The following is an 18,329-nucleotide window of genomic DNA, read 5'->3' as shown; positions in this document are numbered from 1 at the left end:
CGAGTTGAAACAGACTTCTTTTTCCTAAGGAAATTGCAAAGTTCCCGCGGGATAGATATAACTCTTAAGATCGATTGAAAAAAATCCTTCACTTCAAAGCGAATAACTTTTACAGTTCTTGACTAACTTTGGCTACCTACTTTTTTATTGGAAAAATGCAAAATTCCCAAGAGATAGAAATAAGTTTAGTCACTACATTTACTTACACCATTTTTTTTTCTCTAATAAAAAGCTACATTGTTTTTGACTGACATGCTCTACTTTTATCGCGCGAAATTATTAAATTCCCGTGGGACATGAGTAACTGTTTTGATTTATTTTGAAATTTTCTATTATTGAAGGAATTTTGAAAATCTGCTCCGAACTTAAAAGCATAAATCATAACATAAAAAATAAAGATTTTCTTATACAAATATCCATCTCCCTTTTTACCCCCTCAGTGGTGAAATTTTTAAAAATAGTTAATCACGTACTCTCTTAATTCTATTCGAGTTGTTCACTTAATTTATGAATCATAACTTCAAAAATAACATTTATTCTAATGCAGACTTCCATCCCCCTTTTAAAGCCTTTAGAATTGTTAAGAAATATGAGATGCTTGTTCTTTTATTTGATTTGAAGAAAGATTTCTCTAGATTTCGTAACACGTACAACAACTTATACACATTTTCATTTCCCTTTTTACCCCCTTAGGGTTAAAAATTTTCAAAAGTGATGAATCACGTATTCTCTTAATTCTGTTCAAGAAATATTCACAAAATTTCAGAATCATAATTTCAAAAATAAAAAAATTCTCATGCAAACTTCCATCCCCCTTTTACACTCTTTAGGGGTAGAATTATCAAAAAATGTGAAACCAATTGTGTTCTTTCATTTGTCTTTAAAACTACACGCACATTCAACATATTACTAAATTAAAATAACATGTTTCCGTACTAACTTCCTCCCCCCTTTTAACCCCCTCAGAGGTAGAATTTTCAAAAACAGTGATACACATATTTGTTTATTTATGTTTAAGAGCAATTTCACAAAGTTTTATAATGATATCTTCAATAATAACATTTTTCCCATACAAATTTTCACCCCCCCCCCCTTATTACCCTTTAAGGGTAGAATTTTCAATAATGGTGAAATACGCTTTCACTTATATTTTTTAAAGAATGTTTTTCCCGAATTTCAGTCACAACTGTAGAAATAACAATTTTACATACTAACGCTCTCCCCCCCTTTATACCCCCTTAGGGGATGAATTTCGAAAAATCCTTTATTATCTCGTGTACATGTCGTGTACACCGCTGTGCAAAATTTCATCCTTCTAGGTTCAAGGGTTTGGTTTGGGCGTTGGTGAGTCAGTAATTAATGAATCAGGACTTGTATTTTTATTATATATAGATAATAATATATAAGAAGATATTTAATAGTAAAAGTTGTTATGGATATATTCTTAGTAACTTCACATCATACAGTTTAGATTTTTCTGATATAGTGAAATTTATAAACCACATTACCTTAGTAGTAAATTGTAGACTAATCGTAATCCCGGAATTCGCTTTAATAACCGTATTGACATCAGCATTCAAGTCCACTGACCCCAAATGTTAATTTTCTATTTATACTTAAGACGAGAAAGTAAAAACGAGCAATTGGGTTGTGTTATTGTAGGTGAGCACCTACCCAAATAGACATAAGTACCTTACTAATAAATTATTTATATAAACTATTGAATCAGACGTTACTTTGCGGAGATCCATATCAGTGAACTAGAAACAATTACTTTGCTCACCCGCGACCTTATGATAGCATGCAACAAATGTGTTTTCATGCAGCTCCTCCACCTCCACACTACTCTGACGCGTTTCGAACTCAACCAGAGTTCATCCTCCGAGCTACACAACCATTCACCTTGCTACCAGATCAGATTAATAAATGATTAGTTTGTTCTATTTAAACGCTTTTTTAACGGACGTTTAAAAAGCTCTTGCGAATGAGGCCTAATCATCGTGATTCTGTTGCGCTGCGCAGGCCAACCCGCCGCTACAGTACGTGACGTGGACGAAGGACAAGCGTCTGCTGGAACCGTATCAGACCAAGGACATCGTCATCATGAACAACGGCTCGCTGCTGTTCACGCGCGTCAACCAGAACCACCAGGGACGCTACACGTGCACGCCTTACAACGCGCAGGGCACGCAGGGCTCCTCAGGTATGAGCTGGCCTCACAGCATTTCAGTTCGCTCAACATCTAGAACAGAAGAGATCTATAATAACCGCCAGGGGTCGGCAAAAACCGGCAACGGGTCTACGTACGTATATAAAGAAAGCAATAAGGGTCTACCTCTAGGACCTTTAATCTAAAATGTCTTGTATAGGTACGTTCGAGCCGATTTCACGGTATGGCTATGGCGTTAAAAAAATACTAACCAAACCTGAGTTTAGTAGAACCTGAGTTAAGGTTGCCAGTTCCAGATCTTGCAAGCCCACTTATCAAGTTATTCTGAGAGTCCATTAGTGCTTCTGATTGCACAATACACATAAGGTTTTTAAACGTCTATTGGTTTTTTAGCTAGCCGTCTTCGATATGTTGTTGTTACAGTTGTTTGAAGCTATCACTATCATACTGTATACCGCTATCGTAGAACCTCTATATTAAAACATGAAAGCTCGAGCCTTACTTAAATTTCTATTGACCCGTTACAGAATGCTAAATAAAATGGTTTGTTCCCAGGTCCGATGGAAGTACTAGTTCGTAAGCCACCAGCATTTACAGTTGAGCCTGAACCCTTATATCAAAGAAAGGTAAGTTCATAAAAGTCTTAATTATACTCGTAGTGTCAGTAGTTATTTCTAAAGATTTCCTTAAAATTTATGCGTAAGTATACATTTAAGTATATGTGAATATAGTAAATTAAATACATAAATAAAGCTGTGAAAACTGAAGGGTCTTTGAAACAGACCACTATTCAGTCAATAGTTAACTAAGTTAATAGTTAGCAAGAGATCTCAGGGCGGGCGAATTTTTTGAGAATCATAGAATTGCACTCAATAAGAAGGCATTTTCTTTTATTTTAGAGATAGGAAACTAGTCTTATATTTAGTTAGTAGTTGCTGCCTACTTATAGCTTCGGGCGTAAGATAGTCCTACTAATAGTAATACTTATAACAAATGGAAAATTAGTGTGTGCGTGCGTCTGTGTGTTTGATATTCTTTTACACTAAAACTGTTAGACAGATTTTGATTAAATTTGGAACTCACATAGCTAGACGTCTGAAATAACACATAAATAGGCTACTTTTTATCCTGATATTTCCAGAAAATCGGGATGAAATTGAAAACTCTCAACCGCTAGGATTAGTGACATGAAATTAGGCGCAAGTGTTACTATACTTTTATAAAATACCATACCTGCTGTAGTAATACGAGTATGCAACATCAATAAAACGATCCACGATGAAAGTTTTGGGGATTCTCACGGGAGTTTTTGTGAAATCTCTAAATTTCAATTCAACTGCTAGGTCTGCTAGACCTAATGATTTACGCGGGCATAGCCGCGGGTATTGGGTACTGTGGAATAAATAGTTTAGTTACCTACTTACTTAGAGTGTGTTTCGTTAGGTGGGCGAGACAGTAGAGATGCACTGCGAGGCGCAGGAGGCGGAGGGCACGCAGCGGCCGAGCGTGGCGTGGCGGCGGCGCGACGGCCTGCCGCTGCAGAAGAACCGCGTGCGTGCGCTCGGCGGGAACATCACCATCGACACGCTGCGCCGCCAGGACTTCGGCATCTACCAGTGCGTGGCGTCCAACGAGGTGGGTCTGACTGGAGGTGGGCGCCGCAGGAGGCGGAGATGGCTTGCCGCTGAGGAAGAACACTATCGATGCGCTACGCCGCCAGGACTTCGGCATCTACCAGTGCGTGGCCTCCAACGAGGTAGGTTCAGGCGCAGAATGCACTAGACGACGTCATAATAGTACCTATATTGTACAGTCGCCATAAGATATTTCGGAGCGGCCAAGGTGGTCAAAAATAGAATGCATGAGCCAATATTTTTCGTAAAAAAAATAAGCTATTGTTTTTGTTTTGTCACAGGTGGCAACGATAACGGCGGACACGCAGCTGGTGATAGAGGGCACGCAGCCGCACGCGCCGTACAACGTGTCCGGCGCCGCTACCGAGTTCCAGGTGACGCTGCGCTGGCAGCCCGGGTACGCCGGCGGGCCCGACTACAAGCAGGACTACACCATCTGGTACCGCGAGGGGGGCTTCTCCGAGTGGACCAAGGTCCCCGTCACGCCTTCCGGCGCCACCTCGGTCAGTACCGCTTGTTAGGACAGACACAAACCTACCGATTCTGTTCTAAGCACCACACAGAATACATATAACAGAAAACATTTAAAATCAGAAGGCTTAGAATGCAATACACCAGTCGTCACATACCTATCGACCCGGATCAGTATGAATGCCCGGTCAGCAATTTACATCATCACCGATCAGAAGGTTTTGGCCGGCCCGCTAGTGTTGTAAGATTATGAACCCGGATTCTGTTGTTTTTAAAGAATCTAAGTATGTATGTAGTTCTTAAGCTATACAGGAATCTGTGCAAGTAGTTGTAATTAATGAACCAGCAGAGTCTGTAAAATGCCCTTAATTTGAATAACCTAATCATGTTTCATAAATAAAGACCACCGTGACTGAATGACGATGACACCCGTAGGCACAATGAACTTAGAGAAATTACACTCATAAATTTAGATCCTAAACTGACATCGTTATTCACTGACTCACGAGTAAAATGACGTGCATTTTCAAACTGTATATTTTAAGATTTATTATAGTTAGACACTCATTGGATCTTAATTAAGCTCGTTTTGTATTGTCGAAATGTTTTGATATTTGCGGTGTCCCTTAAAAAATATTGATTAAGTTAATAATTCTGCAAGACGAAGTAATAAAGTAGCGAAGTACCAAGCATCTTTTAAAATAAAACCAGCAATATTGTTGAACAGGTAACGATCAATCGCCTTCAACCAGGAACGACGTACGAGTTTCAAGTGAACAGCAAAAACACGATAGGGGAAGGAATGATGAGCAAAGCCATTACTATAAGGACTCTTGGTAAGATTTATTTCGTACCTACACGGTTCATTTTGTTGGCTACATTACATTTAGTACCTAGCATTATTATTGAATGTTCTAAAAACCACTTAAGAGTTCTTAATTTGATGCCAAATCAGATTAAGTGTTCTCAAGTGGATTTTTAACGCATTAGCATTTACTCAGAAGGCTTTCATAAACAGTGAATCCGGTACAAAGCGTTGAAACTACTGTAACAAAAACAAAGTGTTTAGATTATTTTCGAGCATCAATATAAACAGCTCTCATATATTCGTGACTCCATTCTCCGAACTGAATGACTGACTCCAAAACAAAACCCCATAGTAGACGTACCGACTCATTGTTTATCGAAGCCACACGGTGGAAGATGTTATCCTTAAATCTGTGCAATAATAACAACACAAGTTTCAGATGGGATGGTGTTTGTGTATGGGGTGTAACGAGCCGTTTGGTTGTAGATGTAGGCGCTAAGCCGAAGCCGGCGCCCACGCTCGCGGGCCCGCCGGACGATAGAGTATTTCCCACCGCACCCGAGGCTACTGGTACTTACCTACTTCGCACGCACACAAGCACGCTTCTAACACTTTATACAAGCTACAGGGCTGTTTCTGGACAGAAATAATTTAGTAAAATGACGTTTCGCTATTTGTTTCTCACGTCGCCCTCACTCGCGTAAAAATAAATTGACGTCGTGCTTGCACATTCACAAGTTCATCGAACTTATTATTTTTGACCAGAGATGAGCCCTTTGACACACAGAGAACGAGGAGAGGCCTTATAAAATATTTAACCCTTTAAAATTAGACATAAGGCGTACTCTCACCACTTCCACTTTTCTAGCTTTAAGAGCCAGTACAGAGGGTCTGCATTCTGACTGCCAAACAGCTGTTTTGCAGTTTTGCCTACTGCAATGGTATAGTAGATTGATAACCAAGGGTGGAAAGTAACCCATTTCAGCAGAGATATTTCTGGCTAATAGTTCGAGGGGAAATGGGTAATTTCACCCGAGTTAGACACTCTACTTTTCATTTCAACTATGAAAAAAAAAAGTGTCACTGACGTAACTCAATGAGGGCTATCGTTTTTTGTCTCACTAGATGGCGTACTGTTGTGTGAGGTTTTTAAGTATGGCTTTCAGTCTGTTATTACGGGCGTGAAAACAAAGTTTACATTAAGATCACATTTAATACACCTTAAAACCGTATCATAAAAATATCGAGCAACCAAAGTGTTGCGTAGTCCCATTTTGTTGGGAAAAAAAAGGGAGGACAAAAGTTTCCGAAATACAAAACTGTCTCAAAACACAGACATTCATTGCCCCGTAACGCATAATTGCATAATTAATTTCAGGTATTGCAAAATATTCACAAAATTATTCTAATTATAAATAAACCTGCGTAGCTCACCCAAAAACTATGACATTTGACATTTCTGAGACCTGACGCTACACTAGCGCCTCTAGCGGCGAATTCATACACGATAGCCCTCATTATCTTCGACTCCGTGGCTAACCGAAAAATTAAAAAAAAAACTCCACCCTAGTTGAAAACGCGATTTTCCACCCGGCTATCTCCCCATGAAAATTAAACTTTCCGAACAGGAGAGATGAAAAAATTAAAGAGCGGTAGGTAGTTATATTGCAGTATTTGCAATAGGAACGCACGGCAGTTGTCTGTGCTGGCTCTATTAGATAGCTTAAAATATATTTTGCAATATTTCTGTACAGCTCTATCTCTTCCATTTACTGTTTAATACTTTGTAATTATATGAATTGATTTACATGTCAGAAGCAGTCATTTAAATAATTTAAATAATTAGTAGCATATATCCTTATTTATTTATCATTTTTACGTGTCACGTGTGTGTACTCGTACATTGTGTTGGTAACTATGTAAATCTCATTTAATTACATGTATGTACGCCACCTTATTTGAACAAAATTAGTTTCGATTAATTGTAGGTAGCAATATTGGATGTAGGTACAATCACCAGCACCAATTTCTGACACAACAAGCGTGCATAAATATCTGATACGATTCTATTTCTAGGGCCGGAAGGACGTGTCAGATATTTTTGCATGCTCCGCTGTGACAATGCTCCGCTGGTGGTACAATATATGGGCCTTGATACAAATTAAGTATATAGTTATAAATTGAAAAAAATAATTCTAAATATAATTAAAAAACAACCAGCATAGAAAATAGCGTGGCTTTACAATTATCAACTTCAAAAAATGGCATTTGGAATAAAACACTTAGAAAAGCTTGGTTTTTTGGAATCTGTTTGGATTTTTTATTTAAATTCCAAATTTTTGTTACTTTTACGGTCATCCCGTAAAACCTATATCGAAAATACAAACTGAAATATAGATGCACAGAAAAACCAGAAAAATAAGACCAGCGCTGGGAATCGAACCCAGGTCCTCGGCATTCCGTGCCGTGTGCTATACTAAGAAAAGCCTTGAACAGAAAAGTTGCACTTTGCTCCCTCTCGACAGGGAGGAAAAGTTACTTTTCTGAAGGAGAGGTGTGAAAAAAAGTTTTATGTAAACTTTGGGGAAGTTGTTTGTGGAGTCTATAGCAGACGCTTGAAAAGTTGATAATCCTTGTAGTGAAGATGTCTTGGCGCTGCTTATTTTCGCATAAAAGAACCAGGCTAGTCGCTCGCATTTTCGAAAAATTATTGAGGCAAGCTGAAAAAGTGATCTTTTATTCGTTTTCCTCTTAATTATCTAATATTAAGTATATAAAATTCTCGGGTTACAATGTTTATGACCAAACTCCTCCGAAACAGCTTGACCGTTTTTCATGAAATTTTTTGTGTAGGTAGGTATATTCGGTAGGTCGGAGAATAGGATGTACCTAAACTATTTTTCATACTTCTACGCGGACAGAGTCGCGGGCAACAGCTAGTTACATTATTAAAATATACTACATTTGCCAAGCTCTGTATTGCAATGCAACAAGGTGAAAAATGTGTACCATATCCATCCGTGTAACTGTCGACATAAAACTTCCCCTTCGAACCTTAGGTTTCTATTTAGTACCTATTTTCTACCTATATATGTGGTGATGATAATTATACCTGTTAGGTATGTGACGCCTATGACCCAAAAATTTGATTGATTGTATGATCGGCATACCTACGAGTATATCGTTGCCATGCCACTTACCCTTGTTTTTTCTATTCCGTGTAAAAATAAATTTATATATATATATATATTGTGTTGGCCTGTGGATATTTTTGCTATCGAACAGCTATCAAAGACAATCAATATTCTATTCTACAGTTTCTTTGGCAACACCCATCTTCTTCATCTCAGCCGTAGGACGTCCACTGTTGGACATAGGCCTCCCCCAGACCCCCAGTTGCCTTGGTTAGCAGCGGCTTGCATCCACCGAGAACCCGCGGCTTTAACCAGGTCATCCGTCCACCTCGTTGGCGGACGTCCTACTCTGTGCTTGCCGATCAGTGGTCTCCACTTGAGAACTTTTTGGCCCCAACGGCCATCTGTCCTCCGTGCTATATGGCTTGCCTATTGCGACTTCAACGAGCTAATTCGCGGGGCTATGTCGGTGACCTTTGTTCTTCTACGTATCTCCTCATTTCTAATTCGATTCCGTCGAGAAACCCCGAGCATAACTCTCTCCATATCTCGCTGAATAACTCTCAGCCTATTTAGATCTAAGGCCTATAGTGATTGCCAAAATTCGAACTTCGTACCTCGCCGTCCCGCTGACGCTTATATTATTTAATACGAGAGTGAGAGGGACGGTACTATATGAACTTCGATTTACGAATTCGTAGTAGCCCCCCTGTAGCCGGTTGTACCGCCGCCAGGTCCGAAGTCGGGTCCGCCGCGCAACCTGACGGTGACGGAGGTGCACAACGGGTTCCTGATCACGTGGCAGGCGCCGCTGGAGCGCGCGCAGCTCGTGCAGTACTATACCATCAAGTACCGCACCGATGCGCAGTGGAAGACCCTCAACCGCGGGCAGATCCGCCCCGAGGAGACCAGCTATCTCGGTGAGCGAAATCGCAATCCCAACTTTTGAATCCACAGAACTATTAATAAGAGGAATAGAAACGTCAGCTGAAAGCGCGAGGTATATGACTAAAAACACGTCAAAAAATATCGGGATATCTAGGTACTCATTATCCCTTGACAAATTTGATGTTTTGTTAGACTCAGCAGTATAGGTATATTAGGTTGTGTTTGTGTTTTAAAATCCCATTTTTATTGTGCCCAGTCTAAAATTTAAAAGCTGCAACAGGCGCCAATTTAATATTTTAACGAGGTTGCATACTATTTCGATAATTTAACACTGGCCGGTTTGTTGTCCATGTGTGACTTTCTTCTAAAAACGTCAAAGTGCAACTGACAAATACAAATCATGAGTGTAGAGTTAGAAATAAAGTAGGTCATCGTTCATCCACCATTACCTCTCATATTTCGTTTTCTAGAATTTTTTACCGTACAACGGCAAAAACTACTAGACACTGGCAAATTGTCCTCCGATGGACAGTTAGCAACAAAGTAGACTGACTTAGCAAAACACACCAATATCTTTTAAAATAATGAAGATATTCAAAAATAAATTCAATGAACTTACTCAAAATGAAAAAATATTTTTGGGGTGTCTGAGGTTTTCAGTTATTTCATTAACACCTTGTATGCCTATATTGATATGTTCAAAACTGTCTAGGGATAAAAAAAACTTTAACAAAAAAATTAAATCGCAGAAAAAACCGAAAAACAAAAAAATAATAAACCTTTTTCTCCTTTCTCTCCTATTTAACCTTAATCTAAGTACTTACTAGTTTGAAGTCGATGCATTAGTACTAGCCATCAGGCGTCTACCTGATGGGCTTTCATCAGCTCCCGCAGGTGCTAGTGCTAGCCATCAGGAGTGATAGAAGCCCATCAGGTAGACGCCTATAGGTCCACTCCTGATGGCTAGTACTGAGGCACCGACTTCAAACTAATACCTAGATTAAGGACTACTCTGTAAAAAGTTATGCATCATACATAAAAAATATGTATATACGCTATATTTTCCTGTCACATTCTATAACGAAACGCCGCTGGAATTATTTTAGCAAAATAGGTTCCTCAATCCTTATAATTTGTTTTGTTTGATTGTTGTTCAAAAATAATACAATACAATACAAAGACTCTTTATTGTACACCAGACATAGTAAGCGATACAGAAAACAAATGAATAAAATTACAAGGTGAGCAATAGGCGGCCTAAGAATCGTATTTTGCTATTGAATAGGTACCGGGAATTAAAAACTATGAAAACACTGAATAGGTATCCGCCGTAATTTCAGGAGAGCCGAAAAATGGCGAAAATTTCTACTCTTTTTTTAGTTCTGTGTAGCCGCGAGGCTATAATCGCGCAGCATTAACGTAACTCCAGTCAGGCCTTTACACTAATCTACATGTGTATAGATAGTGCCACGAGAGTTGAAGTGAATGATTACGCACACAGCTACAACATGTCGTTTAAAGACAGCAGGATTTTGACATTTACTCATTCATTTCATTCATTCTCCTATTGGCAATCAGATCTTTTTTGGCTGTGTGTGTAATCATTCACTTCAACACTTGTGGCACTACCTATATCTATTCTTTATTTCAAGCGCCTCTTAAAAATTTCTAGTGAAAAACCTGGTGGGCGGTCGGACGTACTACTTCCGCGTGCTGGCTAACTCGGCGAGCAGCTACGAAAGCTCCGAGGAGGTGAAATTCCCGGTGCCGGCGCGCGTGAAGCACAAGGCCATCACGGCGGGCGTGGTCGGCGGGATCCTCTTCTTCATCGTGGCCATCATCCTCTCAGTGTGCGCGGTCAAGATCTGCAACAAGCGCAAGCGCCGCAAGCAGGAGAAAGGTGAGCGCGGCGCCGCCGGCCGCCGGCCGCCTCGCCCCGCCGCGGCGACCGTCTCCGCAAAAACGATCCTGCAACTGCTGTTAACGTCTTAACTAACACCATGATATTATCTTAATCAACCTCAGACAGTTTTGACGTGGATAACCAGATAATTTTTAAAATATAACGTTTTAAACTTTCGTGATTCTCACTCATAGTCAAAATACCATATACGGGACTTATCACGCTATTTTTACACAAGTATTATTTACCTCGACGTTTCGGCAACGTTACAGTCGCCATGGTCACGAGTAGACTGAAGTGTGGGGTGTCGTGATCACGGCAACTGTAACGTTGCCGAAACGTCGAGGTAAATAACACTTGTGTAAAATTTTTAACAAAAAAGTAAAACCGACTACAAAAAAATAACAAAAAATGGAACCGACTACAAAACCCTTGAAAATATTTTTCTAGGTAAGTAGGTACGTACTAGCTCGAAGTCGGTGACTCAGCACGAGCCAGCAGGAGTGGGACAATTCACAATAGTCGTCTACCTCACCTACATACTATGTGGGTTTCAATCCCTCCTGCTGGGTCGTGCTGAGTCACCGACTTCGAGCTAGTACGTACCTACTTACCTAGAAAAATATTTTCAAGGGTTTTGTAGTCGGTTCCATTTTTTGTTATTTTTTTTATTTTTTTGTAGTCGGTTTTACTTTTTTGTTAAAAAATTTCTTTATTTCTCACTTTTTAGTGATTCATAGACAAAGAACATCTCACAACGATTCCATTAAGCCCAAACACGACTTAGTTACGTTGTTTTATAACAGAGTTCCGTTGCCTACCTTCTGGCTTCAGCATCAGATCAGTTCGAAAGAATCATTAACTTAAAGCTTCTTCTTAGTCGCTTATCTAGTAAGTATTAATCATGATAATTTAAATTTAACCCGTGAAATACTTGTTATTGATAGTAGTAGTTCCGTTGGTCAAATCTGGTCTTCATCATCAGTTCCATTTCACCAAATTATGATATGTAAGAGCAAATGCACGAGTTACTGCTAAATATATCCAAATTACCATAGGTGTCCCTACAATATTTGAAGAGTTTCTCGATTTCCTTAAGATCCGATCATCAGATCCTAATTTGCTGCTTATGGGACCTAATTGAAAGCATTCCTAGACAAATTAAAAAAAAAAAATTCAAATCGGTTCATAAATGACGGAGTTCTGAGGTAACAAACATTAAAAAAAAAAAAAAACAACCGAATTGATAACCTCCTCCTTTTTTTGAAGTCGGTTAAAAAATAGCGTGATAAGTCCCGTATATGGTATTTCGACTATGAATTTTTAAAATAATCACCATAATTTGTTTTTAGGGTTCCGTAGCCAAAATGGCAAAAACGGAACCCTTATAGTTTCGCTATGTCTGTCTGTCTGTCCGTCCGCGGCTTTGCTCAGGGCACACGGCGGCCACGCCGTACAAAATACGCGTTCTTGAATTTAGGCACGACGATGTCTGTACACGCGTCAATGTGTGCGTAAGATGCACAGGGCTGACTATCGCAAAACCCTAATAAGTGCTACCAATGTCATTTAAAGGTACCTACTTATATGTAGGTATGGGTAAGATAGTGCAAATAAATGTAATCGTTAATCTTACCTATTTATTTAAACCTACTTAAAATGTGTCTGTCTGTGTATTTAAGCATTATTATTTTCAATTACAATAGATATACGACTACAAATTTAAACGAATTATTCGGTAGGTAGTTATTTCATGTATTAATCGCGATAATTTCAAAAATCATTATTTATTTAGAAAAAGGTAGTAGGTAGGGTACCGTTACCATTTCGCAAAATAATTGCTCCCGAACTTAGTGTCGTGCGGCCGACATACATAGCGTTGCGGGCCCGGCTGCTTTCCTGCGGTTTTCCTGCAATCTGCGCTTGAGGGGTGGGGTAACTCGAACCAGTGCGGGGCGTAGCGTGGTCATTCTGTACGTTAGTACTATTATATATTCTGTGCTCAGGGACTATCAATGCTAGAAAGCTGTAATTTTGCACAAATATATGTCAACTATGCCGACAAACCGGTATAATAAAAAATTTTTTTTACAGTAATTACCTCCCATAGACGTAAAGTGGGGGTGTTTTTTGTCTTATCCAATCTTGTAGTGTGGGGTATCGTTGGATAGGTCTTTTAATACCATTAGGGAGTTGTTAAAACGATTTTTCGATTCAGTGATTTGTTTGCAAAATATTCAACTTTTAAGTGCAAATTTTCATTAAAATTGAGCGTCCCCCCCTTCTAAACTTTAAACCGGTGGGTGGAAAAATTCAGGATGGTAATCAGTATAATCAAATTTACAAGGAAAACTACAGCGGTTAAGTTTTCTTGACAATTATTAGTAGCTTAAGAGTAAATAGCAATAATGTATAAAATATGGTTTACTAATGTTTTGGCGAAAATGATTTAGCAAATTATTAACTCCCAAACTATTTATCCCATATTTTTATTTAGGCGAAATTTCATTTCCCAACTCAACATTGCGCACTGATATCATTTCCCAACTAATGATTTGATAAATGATTATTATGCAAATTATTACCTGGGATTTTTTTAAGATGTCAATTGTGTTTTCGTCAAATGCGTTGATTGGCATTCCTTCATTTAGCAAGCAAACAAGCAAGCAAGCCAAAGATTTTTTTCCGTTCTGGTACAAAAAAAACCTAACATCGAAGGCTAAAGCGGAAGCTACGCTACGCTTCGCTCCCGCCTTAGCCTTCTGAACCTAACCTATCCAAGTCGCTTCTGCCTAGTCTCGTCTTGCTCGCTCGCTTCGCTCGCTCACCGCCACATAATTTAACATTTATTCTTTTTATTTATATATCATGACTGATATACCTACCTACCTTATGTGTAAAAATTGGCTAAATGTTATTTGACTATTTGTTATTTGCCTTAGCCAATCATTTGCTACATAATTGTTTGCCACATAAAAGTGTGATGAAGTAAAATTTTGCAATATAAAAATGTTGCGAAATAAGAAAAATGCGAAGCAAAGGTATCCCAAGGATTGGTTTGCCAAATGAAACTTCGGCGAAAGGTTGGTTGCTAAGTGAAATTTGGCGAAAAATATTTCGCCGAAAAGGCAGTACACCATAAAATATACCTAAACTTGGAATATTCCGTACAAAATACGAAATCCTTAGAACAATATTACTTAATTTTTTCGTAATGGCTACGGAACCCTATTTCGGCCGTGTCCGACACGCTCTTGGCCGGTTTTTTTATAGCTTTAACATAAATGAGTTATTTGAGTTGATTAAGAAATGACGTCACAGAGTTCGGTACAAAAATATGGGGAATAGCATTTAGATAGCTCAGAAAAGTATTATTTTAAGCGCACCTAGTAAAACAAATACTAAAAATAGTTAACAGCTGGAGTAAGATCCTGAGCGGGAGACGGCATTGCTGGCGCTAGTAGTCTGTCTCAGAATTCTTCGGTGGTAGCTGACGAAACGGGTGCAAATCGCCTCTATCAATACACACACACACCATAAATTGTTACTGAGACAGCAAGTTCACTAACTTACCATATTGTCGATGATGAGGCATCAAGTATGACACTGCACATCGACCATCATGCATTCACCTCAGCTGCTCATTCTCACCTATTCTTTGCGGTGTAACATGGGCCATCATTTGGTAACATAGTAGATCCGATATTTTATTGCATGCCTTACCTAAATTTATGTAATTTAGTTGTTCAATAAAAAGTTATATCTGTAGGTAAACTAGCCAAACAGTTTACAAGTCGTGATAGTCGGAATCCCTAGTTTTCATATTTACTTCGATCGTAGAAGATTTAGCAGCGCACCTACTTTCATGACATTAAGCTTGCTTACTTACCAACTTATGAAAATAAAGTTTTTGGATAAGACGGATGAGAAACAATAAACATAGCATTATTAGTTTTATCGGTAACTTTTCAGGCCAGGAACCCGTGAACAGGGCATATCATTCATTGTGACAAAATGAGTCTTCGATTATTTTTTGTTTCGTTTTGGATAATTGTTATTTTATGTAGTTTTACTTTTAAGTCCGTACCGGCCCGGATTATAGAGAATGAGTATTGAGTAAGTGAGTGCTAACTGTAGTTCATCATTTGTTTATAAATTCTTGTACTTAATTATAATTAAACAACGTACCTGAGTTTTTGTAACAGTTCAGTGAATGGTTTCTGTTTTCTCTGTTCTTTTTCTTTTCTATCATTTATTTTTATTTTCTCTTTTTATATGCAAAACTAAGTAGTGCCTACAGTCACGTATTTTTAACTTGTGCAGATTTGATACTTGCGTCTAATTGAGCATGTTCCATTTTATTTCATTAGTACTTAATTATATAAGTTTAATGCAATGTACAACCATCACTCCATGGAAAGTAACACATTTCATCAAAACTTTATTAACTATTATGTACAACATTATTTGCTTTTATTGTTGTATCTATCAAGCACCGAGACTGAAGTTTAAACAACACTAATACTGTATTACTTAGTTCGGGTCAGCGTCAGCTTCAAAGCTTGACTTGAAAAGGTTGGGTTGAGACGTCTGACGCATTAGAAAGTTAAGCATGGGAGGCTTATGATATGACGCATGCGACGTGCTTTTTACAACCTCCGTCTCGGTGAATGTTCGCTTTCACGTTGACAATATGGTGGGTGGCGGCGCGGTGGCGGGGCGGCGGCGGGGGCGCAGCGGGCGCGGGACGATGACGCTACGTTAACGTTCAGAAATAATTCGCTTGCAGCATACAACATGGTAGCCGCGCGGATAACGGACCTTCGCGCCGCGGACAGCACTCAAGTGCCTTTTAAGAAGTGAGTATTGTACGAACACGGATATTATACTGGACATGAAAACTGACAGATTTCTGATTTCTATAAAATTTCATCTGTTTGTCCTCGCTGCCTATAGGAAATCAGGTTAGTACATTGCCAATTAAGACCTAATTAAAACCGGCACACTAAAAGCTCTCTCCCACTTCCAGTTCTCTATGGCACGTATGGTGCGTGACTCTCTTTTGAATGAATCAATCCGAAAAAGATACACATTGGGATGTTGGAAATTTGATTTATTTTGATATACTTAGGTATTTAGAGAGTTAGTCTAAAATAATGGACACGTATTTTTTTAGCTGGTCAATCTCAACCTATTGAGAAAAATTGTCCTCCAAAGTACTGAATAGTGACTAAACCTTCTTCTTTACTGGTTTGATTATATATTATGGCAAACTTTGAATGAGCACGTGTTCCTCATATCGGCTTCAACTCATATTTTCCTTAAAAAAAATCTCTTCAAAGTTTTATAAATTCAAATTACCCAACGTTGAAGATTCTTATACTTTCAAACATTTTGAGAGATCTATACATCGAGTGAGAAAAGGAACCCTTATTAATCAAGTGTCTGTCTGTCACATTGAATTTGCTCTGAAACTAGGCACTAGAACGATTTTTTAAAGTTTGATTTGGTGCATGAACATTACGAATGAATTTTGAATTTGGGGGGGTATAGTTTTATTTTGATGAGCATGGAAGTCATGGAACCATTTGATTCATTTGAGTCACAGTAAGTGTCATAACATAATAAATTCCCTTGTTAAATAGTGCAATACCACAATGACTTTCTACGGAAAGGTTCCACAGTGAGTGAAGATTCAGTTGCTTCGAGTTTACCTAACAACAGGTGGTGGAAAAATACCACCATCTACCACATTTAGTGCGATTGGATTCTATAATTAAATCATTAACGTTTGCAGATTTAGAGAACGCGGAATATCGAGTATAGTGGTGTGTTTGCGGTTCACGGCCAACTGGGTATGGCCGGCGTCGCGCTGCGGCGAGGGGTCCGTGGCGGGCTGGGCGGCGGCGGCGGGGGCGGCGCCCTCGCCCGCGCCTTCAGGCTCCCTCTCCCCCTCGCCCGCGCCGTCCCCGCGCCCTCGTCATCCGACGACGGGGGCTTCCTGCCGCGGCTGCGCGCGCCTTTGCGGCCGTCCGCTGCGCCGCCGCTGTTCCGGGCGTCGTCGCCCGCGATGGCGCTGCACTGGCCGCCGTGGCCGCCCTGGCCGCCGTGGGCCGCCGCCTGGACGCCGTGGTCACCGCTGCACGTGTCCGACCTCAGCTCCGTGCCCTTCCCGAGCTCCGGCGAGGGCTCGTTCCCCACGCCGCCGTCGCCTTTCCGGCTGCGCTCGCTGCGGCGCGGCTCCCACGAGGCGTTCCTGCGACCGCGCGGGCGCCCGCTGCCGCGCCACGCGCGCCGCGCGCCCGAGCCGCCGCCGCCGCACGAGGCGTCGCCCGAGAGCCGCTCCTCGTCCAGCGGCTTCGGCAGCAAGAACGCGTCCTCGTCGCAGCACAACCGCAGCAGCCGCGCCGGCAGCCTGGCAGAGTGGCGGCCGCCACCGTACCGGCCGCCGCCACCCGCGCCGCCGCCGCGCCCCGGCTCGGGCTCCGTGGACGTGCACTACGAGTGGGACCGCGCCACGCGCACGCCCACGCCCTCGACGCCGGAGCGGCCGCGGCCGCGCGCCGAGCGAGACGACGTGGAGGCGCGCGTGCGGGCCATGAAAGAGGAGTTCTTGCAGTTCCGCAAGCGGCAGGCGCTGCGGCGCCGATCGCCCGAGCCGCCCACCGACGCGCTGGCCGCGCTGTCCCCGCTCGCCCCCCTCGCGCCGCGCGCCCCGTTGCCGCCCGCCGAGAGCGTCTGCTGACGGGCCGCTGACGAGTCCTTCGTGCCGCAGACGCCCTTCCGGACACCAATGAGAATCGGTCAGCAGACGCGAACTAGATTCGATATCCCTCGACATGTTTGTACCGTTTAGGTGTCACGCGTAGATACTTCCTTGTTCGACTTCGAAATCGAAAGAGATATTGAACTATATTGGGCACAATCATGATTCTTCCGACAATTTTGCCTCCGATTTAAAGTACCACTAGTAGCGGCCCACCGAGTTTTGCTTCGATGAGGCGATACTCCGAAATAGATACGATTATGGTTTGATACGTTCGTATTGTCACGTGACGGCGGCCGTACACGTAACGATGTGGCCGCGCCGTAGAGCGGAGCGGAGCAGGGCCCGTAGAGTCGACGAGGACTCCGCGGGTCTTCATCGCGTCAGTTTGGTGACACGCGTTGCAGGACGCTGCGCAGCTGCCTGCGCTAGAACTGCATCCGTTACTTTACCGACCGTTACGTGTCGGCCGTCTTAGAGTAAACATCCCACCTTGGTCCCCAGCCCGCAATCGCCGCTGGTGACGACTAGATATCTAATGATAGCTTTTAGGAA

General features: G+C 41.2%; 1 protein-coding gene across 1 annotated transcript in view; it reads left to right on the top strand.

Moving 5' to 3' along the window:
• The window catches only part of tutl (immunoglobulin superfamily member turtle), a 93,739-nt gene extending 76,846 nt beyond the window's left edge, over positions 1 to 16,893 (top strand). Inside the window, exons 11-20 of the mRNA XM_074093306.1 lie at positions 2,023 to 2,203; positions 2,726 to 2,796; positions 3,614 to 3,805; positions 4,086 to 4,307; positions 5,003 to 5,111; positions 5,570 to 5,653; positions 8,952 to 9,137; positions 10,778 to 11,005; positions 15,781 to 15,867; positions 16,806 to 16,893. Coding sequence (XP_073949407.1) covers positions 2,023 to 2,203; positions 2,726 to 2,796; positions 3,614 to 3,805; positions 4,086 to 4,307; positions 5,003 to 5,111; positions 5,570 to 5,653; positions 8,952 to 9,137; positions 10,778 to 11,005; positions 15,781 to 15,812 — 1,305 coding nt within the window. The 3' untranslated portion in view covers positions 15,813 to 15,867; positions 16,806 to 16,893. The remainder of the gene's footprint in view (positions 1 to 2,022; positions 2,204 to 2,725; positions 2,797 to 3,613; positions 3,806 to 4,085; positions 4,308 to 5,002; positions 5,112 to 5,569; positions 5,654 to 8,951; positions 9,138 to 10,777; positions 11,006 to 15,780; positions 15,868 to 16,805) is intronic.
• Positions 16,894 to 18,329: the final 1,436 nt, after the last annotated feature.

Source organism: Choristoneura fumiferana, chromosome 10, assembly GCF_025370935.1.
Source record: "Choristoneura fumiferana chromosome 10, NRCan_CFum_1, whole genome shotgun sequence".
Classification (NCBI taxonomy): Eukaryota; Metazoa; Arthropoda; class Insecta; order Lepidoptera; family Tortricidae; genus Choristoneura; species Choristoneura fumiferana.
Note: the sequence above shows the minus strand (reverse complement) of the source record. Positions and strands in the feature narration are given on the sequence as shown.